The sequence below is a fragment of the Diadema setosum genome, chromosome 4, assembly GCF_964275005.1.
Source record: "Diadema setosum chromosome 4, eeDiaSeto1, whole genome shotgun sequence".
NCBI lineage: Eukaryota > Metazoa > Echinodermata > Echinoidea > Diadematoida > Diadematidae > Diadema > Diadema setosum.
This window is the reverse complement of record NC_092688.1, coordinates 5,822,853-5,834,027: the sequence shown is the minus strand read 5'-3', so window position 1 is coordinate 5,834,027 and position 11,175 is coordinate 5,822,853. Positions and strand designations below refer to the sequence as shown.

The 11,175-nt window shown below is 39.2% G+C and overlaps 1 protein-coding gene across 1 annotated transcript; it reads left to right on the top strand.

Moving 5' to 3' along the window:
- Window positions 1–2,805: 2,805 nt before the first annotated feature.
- Window positions 2,806–4,650, top strand: LOC140226795 (uncharacterized). Its single transcript, XM_072307220.1, has one exon. It carries the CDS (start codon window positions 2,818–2,820, stop codon window positions 4,648–4,650), a length of 1,833 nt encoding a protein of 610 aa, XP_072163321.1. The 5' UTR covers window positions 2,806–2,817.
- The last annotated feature ends 6,525 nt before the right edge of the window (window positions 4,651–11,175 follow it).

Genomic DNA, 11,175 nt, shown 5'->3' with positions numbered 1-11,175 from the left:
ACACTGGAGGGGTTAAAAAATCAACATTGTGGGAGTATCTGTCTGTGGGAACAAACTACAGGATACTCCTACAATATTGCTAGTTTGTGTTTTGTGTGTGTTTGTGTGTGTGTGTGTGTGTGTGTGTGTACGTGCGGGTGTGTGTCGGTTAGTGTGCAAATAGTTAGATTACTCAATTTGAAACCCATATACCTGACTGGACTTGCTTACCACTTCATTCCAGATTAAAACCCAGTAACTAAAACATTGAAATTTTGATACCAGTTGATACCAGTTTCTACTTTTCTACCGATTTTATTTTTCCTCATGAATATTCATAAGCTATTCAAATTCTCTTCGTGAAAAAGATGAAATATTGTTAAATTTAATGTTTTTATGATTTCAATAAACTCTGAAATGTCTTAAATACATGTATATTAAAAATTTATTGAATATTATTGCCGTGATATTCACAATTTCAACTTGTACCTTTGATGAGGTATTTTCATATTTTTATAATAAAAGTGTAATCTACATGGTAACCATGTCTTAAAGCATTACAACTAAATGGCCCTTTATGTGAATGAAATATTCCTGGTACTAACTAGGTCTAGGATGTAGGCTAAGCCTAGATGTACTTGTAGTCTACAATGTAGGTATAGCTGTAGGATTATGATAGGTTAGAATATGAACAATGTCTTGACATACATATGTTCTGGTAAACACCCATACATCAAATAATTAAACACAACATTTTTCATGAACCAAAATTCAACTTACTAAACAGTTGGACAAATGGAAGTTGGCAATATCTAACTGGGTAAAATTGGTTGGGCAAATGAATACCCAACTCAAAATATAACCAACGGTTGGGAAATTGCAAAGTTGGGTCAAGTCTGATTGGTCAACAGCTGATGGGCAATTTAATTTGCCCAACTACATTGCAAACTCATAACCCAACATCAGTTGGGCAGATTTTAAAGGGATAGTATAGTTTTGGTTGAGACCTAATTTTAGGTTTCTAACATTTTTGGTGAGATAATGAGAAACCTCTTATGAAATATGAAAGAGCTTGTAATTCTCTGAGGAATTCAACGTTTATTTGATGAAAATTGGTTTTTAAATGGCTGAGATATCCAAAAAAAAAAAAGCTATTCTAATAAAGTGTGGGACCCACACTTTATTATGATCGCTTTGTTTTACTTTGTTTTTGGACGTTTCCATCATTCCAAACCCGATTTTCATCAAATAAACTTTGAATTCCTCTTAGAGTGGTATGCTCTGTACTATATCATAAGTGTTTTCTTGGTATCTTGCAAAAAGTTAAAAGCCCAATTCTCATCTCCACCAATACTGTACTATCCCTTTAACCAATAGTTGCGTGGACAGTATGTTGCCCAGTGTTGGTTGAAAGTTGGGCATTTTTTTGCCCAACTATTTTAAGAGTGTATATTTCTTGTTGTATTGCTGGTAGAAACACCAGATTGATCGCTAGAACATGTTGTGAAGAGTATGGTAGTTAACATGACTTGAAGAAAAAAAAAAAGATGCAGAAAAAAAAGTGCAAAAATGGCGGTTGGGGTAGGGATAAAGGAGACGGAAAATTTAAGTCTAAATTTTCAATTCAATTCAATGTTTTATTTCATTTTTCGACATGAACATATAAACATCACTTCTTCTTTTTTTTTTTTTGGTAACAGAAAATAAGGTGCGTAAAGCTATATGGGATGAAAAGAATATACAATGATTGTAACACCTTACAATGATTATACATTATCATAAAACTCAAGTGATTTGAAGTAAGTAAACAATGTGGATAATTCGAACAATGGAGGGACCCACTAAAAAGACAAAGCTTGTAGAATGTGGGCCCCTCAGAAGAAAAACATCAGTTGAAAGCACAGAGAAGGTCTGGAAGCCCACTAGACATACAGATCAACAAAACAGACACATGTGCACACATAAAAACATGAAACGGGACTGAAACAGGAGTAACAGTACAACAGAGAGTTGACTATGAGACGAGACAAAATGAGACAAAACTAACATAACAGTAAGAAAACAGAACAGAACAGACAAAACAGACAAAAAAGTTCAGAAGAGACAACGATCTCGTCGGAAGTATGGAGAGAGAGGGAGGAAAAGAGAGAGAGTGACGCGAGAAAGAACAATGTACTAGAGATATAATCGCGGAAATATCCTAGCGTTATTACATGAGTATAAATAATAAGAGAATATACGTAGCTATCAATACGTGGTTGTTAGATAAGGGGTTATAACAGCTGGTTAATTCAAATCAGTAGAATTATAAGATTGCAGTAGAACAATTTTCAGTTTCTTTTTAAATGAGTATATAGAGGGGGCATTTTTAATATTGGAATGCAAGGAATTCCAATAAATATGGGGGAAGGGTTAGTATCATATGGAAGATTAGGTTTTACACTAAAATTATCATAATAATGCATTTCCTTGACCCCTAAAACATGGGGTTAGACACCCAAACCATCACAATAGACCAAAAATTAGCCGAGTTAGAACCACAAAAGTCTTTTTTTAAGCTGAAACCAGGGCGGCCATCTTGGATTTTTTTTTTTTTTTTTTACGATTTCTGGCGGGGCACCGTGGATTTCGCATTTTTTCGTTCTTTTTTCAAAAATGGTGTCAGTAGGCACCAAAGTCATCAAACTAAAGTGTGATGAGCATTTTCTGAAAATGTGACCTAAAATTGACCCTCTAAAGCCCACCTCTACTAGTATCATATTTCTGCTTGTACTCGTTGGTGTGTTTACCGCGGTATGTTTTTGTTTTGTTTTGTTTGCTATTAGACAAACAGACACCATGGCAACGTTTCATCAAATCAGCAGCGAGAATCTGGAGTGTCCTATCTGTCTGACATTATTCAACCAACCCAAATCACTGGCATGTTCACACACCTTCTGCAAAGACTGTTTGGAACGTATCTCTCAAACTCAGCCTACTCAACAAGCTATAAAATGCCCTGTATGCAGGAAAGAAACGCCCCTACCCAGTGGAGATGTGAGTAAGTTACAAACAAACGTACCCGTAAGTTCTCTCGTGGACGAAGTGAAAACCAAGAGCACTACGTGCACAGCTTGTGAGATGGACGAAAAGCCGCCAGCTGTTACCTACTGTCAGGACTGTGGGAAATATATGTGTAAGTTATGTGACTCAAAACATTCCGGCTGGACACCGTTCTCTACTCACACAGTGGTAGCCATGAGTGAGGTACTCTCGGGAAAAGTTCCTTTTAAGAGACGACGGAAGTGTAAGAGACACCCTACCGATGATGAAGAGTGTTTCTGCACCGATTGTCGAGAGTACGTCTGCCATAAATGCGTCGTGTTAAAGCACTTACAAGGAGGGCACCAGATCGAAGATGCAGCTATCCATGAGGAGAAATTGATAGAAAACATCAATGAGTTACAAGAAAGGACAAAATCAAAGAAAGCAACCTTTGAAAATCATATCGATTTCATAGAGACACAACGCGATGAAATAACAAACATGATGAGAAGACTCAATGATGACATCGACAAGACCTACGAGGAATACATGAAACTATTGTCAACCAGAAGAGAGACCCTGAAATGTCAAGTGAAACGATTGTCTAAAAAACTCGACAAGGAATTACAAGTCATGGAGGAAGACAGTCGACAAACAATTCATCATATGAAGGCTATGGAAGAGCTGGTAACTAACGGTGTGAAGGTACCACTAGAGAAAGACGCCTTGATTGCACACGGCACGTTGTGTGAGGACTTGAAGAGCTTTCTGGGAAGAGATGATCCTGACAACCATTCACCGAGAGGTGTGGCAGAACGAGCTCAGAAAATTGCATTTAGTAAGCATGTAAAGGTCAATGAACTTTGCCTTGGAGAGCTAAAAGGTTACACGTGGGATGTCAAAGCAGACGTAGAGCTCCCTATCACAGACAGCATGGTCTGTATGACTCGTGCACCAGACGGTAAGGTGGCAGTGGGATCGTCTAAAGGCGGAATCTATCTCTACTCCTCTGATGGCGAGTTACAGCAGACAGTGCTGAAGGATGTCACAATACGTAAAAATGAATTCCTGTCTGATGGTCGGAGTGTTGTACGTGATGTGCACAACAAGATGTCACTTTACACTCCACAGTGGGAGAAGCTCGGCGTCACGTTCGAGACGATGAGTGAGGATGAAGGAGGGTTTGGTGGTCTCACTGTTGATAAAGATGATAATATTTACGTGGGTTATAGGAAGCCAAAAAAGATCCAAGTATTTACCCCTCAGGGTGGTAAGGCAGTCAGGAAAGTAATGTGTGATGGATATACACCTTGGCAATTATGCTCCTTTCATACCACGGGGAAACTGGTACTGACGGATGGATATTCTGTTGTCTGCCTTGATGGTAATGGGAAGAAGGAGAATGTCTTGAAGAAGAAGGGTGTGGATCCCTACCCAGCTGTTTGTCGAGATGATTCGGTCATTGTAGCCTGGGTGAAGCACGAAAAGGGTCTCGTCAGTATCGATAGATACACGAGAGATTTGCAGCACGTGTGCAATCTCATCACTGATTTCAAAATACAAAAACCAGAGGACAGAGATTGGTACTATCTACATAAGTGCTGTGAGATAGCCTTCTGCACTCCAGATAGACTTTACATATTTTAGGCCAAGTAAAAAAAGAAACCAGTTTCTCGTCCTCGCGCGCATCGATTTTTTTTGCTATTTACTATTTTCAAAATGGCCGCGCTGAAAATACCAAGAAATTCATAATTCTCGTCCCACCCCGCTCCCCGCCCGCATCGAATTTCAGTTGCCGCATCGACTTTTTTGATATTTACTATTTTTTCGGCCGCCGAAAAAAAAATATCAACAATTCACCTACCAATCGTGATTTCTCATTTCTAAATACGCCTTGCGTCCTCTACTTAGCTGTGCGGCAAGAAGGATATAATGTACCACATAGCAGTCGAACTGTAGTTGGATGGGCGCGCGGGCAGGCCTGGGCTGTGATGTACAGCGCACTCGGTACGTCGTGAACGCGATAGCGGCAACATTTTTTTGCGAACAATCGCTGATATTCCACGCATATTTTAAATGGGCATATTTCGCGCATTGTTCGTATTTTTCCCCGTTTCTCATATTTTAAGCGGATGAATTGTACTGTACAAATGCTTGTGAGGATTGTATCGAGTTTGTATGTATACATTTTCATGTCATTGTGACTATGTGCATGTGTGTGCAGTGTCGGAAGGTACGGTGCCAGTGCAGTGGCCGTGCCGGTGTAGCGGCAGATAGCATTCCGCGGCGTTTTTTGTTCTGAAACAGTATCCGCAGGTGTAGCGGCAGATAGCGTTCCGCGGCGTTTTTTGTTCTAAAACAGTATCCGCCGGCAGATCGTGTCCTAACACTGGCGGATACTGTTCTGAAGCGCAGGTATCGTTAATATCGTTGCTTCTCACTGTGGTTTCTTCTTTTCGCTGCTTCTGCCAATGCGCCCCTGCTTGTTCGCTGCTTCCATTTCGAGTTTCACGTACAATACCCACCGAACTTAACCTCTATATTTGCTGCTTCCACCCCTCACTGCTGCTGTTTCGCTGCCTCCACTTACACTCCAGACCGGTATTCCGTGGTTGATGTGGAGCAGCTAGCTCTGGTCCGCACGTATCTTTTTTTTTTTCGTAGCCATGCGAGAAATTATCTTATAAACATTCATTACGCAAGCAGGAAAAGCCTCGATATTCGTCGAATACGTCTAGTTCTGCGCCGTATCCCTGTGTGTGTGTGTGTGTGTGTGTGTACGCGTGTACAAATCATTTGGCACTGTAGCTGTTTGGCTTCCAAATTTCTTCACATATTATTGAAAAATAGTAATTTGGGGGCTGTCCACAATTGTGCATTATATCTCGATTGATATAACTTTGGGACAATTTCACATGGCTGAAGAGCAAGTCTCAGATTTATTGAAACCTAAAGGGTGCCTTGTACAAAATTGTGATGAGATCTGTAGGAAGAGAGAAAAATACAAATTGGATAAGAACGCTTTTATGAACACAGGTGTATTTCTTTTATATAGCTTTATAACTGTAAAGATTACAAATGAAAAAATAAAGAGCAATCTTTAATTCTATTCCATAAGGAGGCAGAAATGCTGCTTTTGAATAGCATTATAATCCCTCCCCCTCCCTCCCCCCCCCCCCCTCCCCTCGGCTCCCCCTCAAACGAGAAAATGAAAGGGAGGCAGAATTCACTCCAGTGCACATGGTGCAGGTATCATGCCTCGGTGAATGCAGCACTTTGCCTACTAAAATGTCCGCAGATTATAAAAATATCAACAGATTATAAAAATGTCAACCGTGAGTCCCTGTAGCGTATTCAAAGAGAGGCACAAGTCCCTGTTGTGTATTCATAGGGAGGCAGAATTCACTCCATCTCGTGACGATTCATGCAGCATTTTGCTTACTAAAATGGCTGCCGTAAAGCTCGCGCAACTATTGGTAGCAATACAGTAGCCACTTGGAACCTAATCCGCGCAGCGCGGAACTCTTTTGACAGTCCCTGACGAAGATCACGTGCACGCGGCAGGTTAAGCAACGCTATTACAACGTAGTAGCCTGTACGTACAAAATCCGCCGCTGTACAGTATCTGCCGTAACTAATCGCGGCAGATTTCAGCCCATGTCGGAACGATAACTGCCGATTGAAACGATAACTGCCGGCGGATACTGTTTTAGAACAAAGAAACGCCGCGGAACGCTATCTGCCGCTACACCGGCCGCGTATGCGTGTCTGTGTCAGGGTCCCTATCCCCCTGGTCTGTCAGCTGTCTGCACGAACGCATGAACACATTCGAATGTGTAAGGCCCAAACACTCTGCTCTGTAACGTTGCATCTGACGGCGATGTATTCTATTTTGAAGAGAAAATGAATGCGCTTTTCCAGCAAATGTAGAATTATTAAATGGGTGTATCTACAAAATAAATAACTTTTCCACGGATTCTGGTTTGTCTCGTATTTCTGCGGGATATTTTTCTTTACGATGTAAATTCATGGACACGGCCTTGAGTCGTATCACCTGTAGTGTGATTGAATCATTCATCATCCAAATGATGAGTGATTATCAAATGTCTTTTTAGAACATGAAGAAACATCTTTAAATGTTTAATGCTATAATGCCAAATCAGTATCAGTTTGACATCCATCTGCAATTGTACCAGCCAGTTTCCAGTTGAATGTGCTACAATTGTGCTGTGAAGAGATGCAGACAGGCCTACAGCGCAGCTGTGTGGACACAAAAAGTCACAAACAGCAACGATAAATAAAGCAGTGTTTTGAATATCATGAAATTTATTTCAGTCGTACATTTGTTGATAGAGTGTTTTATACCTGTTTCACTTAATAGCACAATACATCAGAATTGCAAGTACACTGGTATCACAAATGCCATTACAACACTAAATACCAGTATTAAGATGGTCATTTTCCCTTGACATCTGTAGTGGAAAAGAAAAGCAAATGTATTTCCGCATGCATGAAGTTTCATTTCAAGTATGACACATATATCTATTTGTTTGAAAGTGCACAGAGTGCAGGCAAGACATACACTTGGGACCTGGTCTCTCATAACACAGCTACCAGAGTGATATTTCATTTCATAAATTGGATATAGAAAATAGTAAAGCCCTCTCTCGTTACCTTTCTCAGAACTACCGGACGAGAAACACATGTTACTTTCATTTTGACAATCCTCGAAAAAATAGTAAGATATCAAATAGTAAGGACCTCCCTCATCGCCTTGCTCAAAAAACCCGGACGAGAAACTACTTTCTTTTTTTACTTGGCCTTATGCGATATTGCGAATGTAGTACACGATTTTGTCATGCAGTAGCATGTTAGAAAATTGACTCTTTGGTGGGATACTCTAAGTGAGCAGAATGTCGCAATGAATGCATTTCACATGTATGATAATGGACTGTACACGTATTACCGCTCAACATGAATGTTCATACACGTGTAATGACCTTAATCATGTCGAAAAGTTGAATTAATGTACGGATGAATTACCACTCCGTAAGTAAAACAGGGTCAAGCGGTTATAATATTACCACATTGTTTTGATATTAGCACATTTTTTTATTTTTTTTTTATTTTTTTATTTTTTTTATTTTTATTTTTTTTTGGGGGGGGGGGGGGAGAATGCTCTTCACATCAAATCAGTAAAAAGGCTAAAATTTACTGGAAGTACAAAGTGGTTTTGGTGAATTATTGTAATGATGCTGGTCTCTAAATGGGTATCAGAAATTTTCCGTAATGTAACACTCATTAAAAAAAAAATGACAATGCCAACAATTTTTCATGAATCATGGATTCGGTGCTATCGGTTTTTGTACTAAGTAGTCTGACTGTACTACTGTTGTATTTTTTTTTTTTTTTGCCTACGGTGGTTACGTCACTATACAGTGATGAGTAATAAATGCAAATAATGAAATGGTATGTAATTCACAGAAGTGACAGAAGACGTGGAGTGCCCTTCACCAGATTTAACTATGATCTGGAGAGCGCCCTCTTCCGGGGAGGAAGGAGTGCACACTGTATCCTCCAACACCCCAAAGACTGTCGTAAACCTGCATGGGCTCTTTCCAAGTCGCTAAATCTATTGCCTTCCATTCATCTGTTTAGTCTCTAGTCATTACAAGTTAAACATTCATCCGTTTAATGAGTGTATACCTGGGTAAAACCATTTAGTTCTAATTTTCACACCATCGAATGGAACAGTATTGCTCAAATATGTTAACATGACTGTAATCTATAGGACCTATATAGTGGAAGTTCAGAATATTCGTGGCAAAAGAAAATACGTTTAAATATGAGCGTAAACAGCATATTTTCAGTTCAGTTCAGGTCAGTTCGATTTTATTTTTGCATTTTATTGAAGGAAATCATGAAAAATGACAACACGTGTATCTGACAACAGAATAGGAAAATACAATATTACTTCCAAAGTATCATAATTAAAATCTTTAAAGTATAAACATAACAGGTGTTATCTGAACGGGTGCCATCTGAACTGCATACAGCATCAGCCGAATGTTATACTTTTCTCCACTCACGCAGTGGACCGGCCGTATATACAGTGTATTACAGTACAATGATTATGTTAACCTGTCTCGTGTTCGAATTCGATGTGTGCCTTGCGCTTTGCAACTGTTACTTGCCCTATATAATATAATGGTTGGCGGTCCCAGGGTGTGGATCTTGTTTCGGCATAGGGATGAGGAGATCTATTGCTTTTCAGCTGTGGGAGAGGAGAAATCTGTATAAGAATGAATGATAAATACGGTTTATTCGTAGACATTCCTTGTTTTCAAGCCCATTGCTGGTTTTCTCCCCTGTTCTCTCCAAATGGATTCCTCGGGCATGGGCTCCTTTAGATTGTAGCTGTTTGAGATTTGTACCCGGCAGGCATGATGGTTGTCAGGTCACTTTATTGTAATCTAGAGCCTGCACGGGGTAAGGGTTCGTTGTAACCAAATCTATGTTTGTATCATAATCCATGTGATAAATATGTTGTTATGATTTTCGGCATTTTATTGCGTTTAGAGCCTGCACGGGGTTATGATCCATCGCAACTAAATCCACGTCTATGCCATGACCTATGCAAGAAATATTTTCAATATTGACTAAAACTGACTGCAATTAATACTTTGTTGTTGTTGTTGATATATACCCTTTACGATAACGACAATAAGTTAATAAAATGAGTTTGGGTGTTTTTTTTTTCTCTCTCTCACTCTCTCTTGGTCGAAATATTTTTCTGATTAATTGGCATACCAATTCAGAACTCAATCAGCTGATGTTTTAAATATCTAGGTATGCTCCCAAATTACTCAACCTTTTAGCAGTCAACGTACACAAGCTAAATTTCATTATCATTATTGAAACACGCTTAAGCATCTTATACAGGTTGTATAGTTATCCAGGGTGAATTGTTCAGTTTGTTCTTCTTGTTCAGGGTGGCATCTGCCAACGGGTGCCGACAGTATCAGCCGAGTATTGTATTCTTCTCCACTCACGCAGTGGACCGGCTGCACAGTTTAATACAATTTATTACAACATACTATGTCAATTTGTAACTTGTTCGAATTTTGTGTGTGCTTTGTTCGCTATAGAGTTGCCCTTGGCAACCGTGTATTTGCCCTACATGTTCTTTTTTGTCCGTCGGCGGTCCCAGCGTGTTTGTCTTTTTGGGGCATAGGGATGGGTGATCTTTTGCGCTGCAGTTATGGGAGAGGAGGAATCCGTATAGAATTAATGATAAAAACGGTTATTTTTTTTTCATTTCTTGTAAAATTGATTCTTCGGGTAAGGATTTCCTTCCTAGAGTTGCCCTTGGCAACCTAGTATTTGCCCTATATACTGGCGGTTGGCGGTCCCTATGAGATTTGAGATGTCTTCTCTTCTGTCATAACACAATACGTATTACATACATGTGTTCCTTCTATTGATCGGATAAAGTACAATTACAGGAGTTTTATTATAACTTATTTTGAATATTAGTATTCATGCTTATGACAAACTGTTCTCTTTATGTTTGTGCCTACTTAGATCGTATTAATGTTATGTATAGGACGATCCTATTTTCCTTTGTAGACAACGTTATATTAAGAGACAACGATAAAATGTGTAACTGCCATATTGCAACAATCTCCACAGTCAAATTGTTCTATACTGCCCTCTACAGGTGCCCTCGTGGACTCAAGCAACCGACAACACGCTCACCCTTTAATACGCAATTCTATAGACACAGCATTCAATTCAATTAATGATGATGACTTTTTTGATTTGGCAGGACCTTCTTTTGAACAAAACGAATCAAATATCAATCAAAATGACAATTTTTTTGATAATTATGTTTCTGACAGTTTTAATTCATCGCCGCAAGAATTAGATTATGATTTTGACACAGAGAACCAATTGCAAAGTCCGTCTTCTGAATATCTTACTCAATCCCAATTTACCAATGTTGTCAAGGAATATGATAGTACTACTTTTTCTCTTTTACATTTTAATATTAGAAGTATTAATAAGCATTTTGAAGAATTGAGGCTATTTTTAAATAGTCCCATCATGCATAACATCTCGGCGGTAGGTTTAACCGAAACCTGGCTCTCTCATGACTCCAGTCTTCCCTTC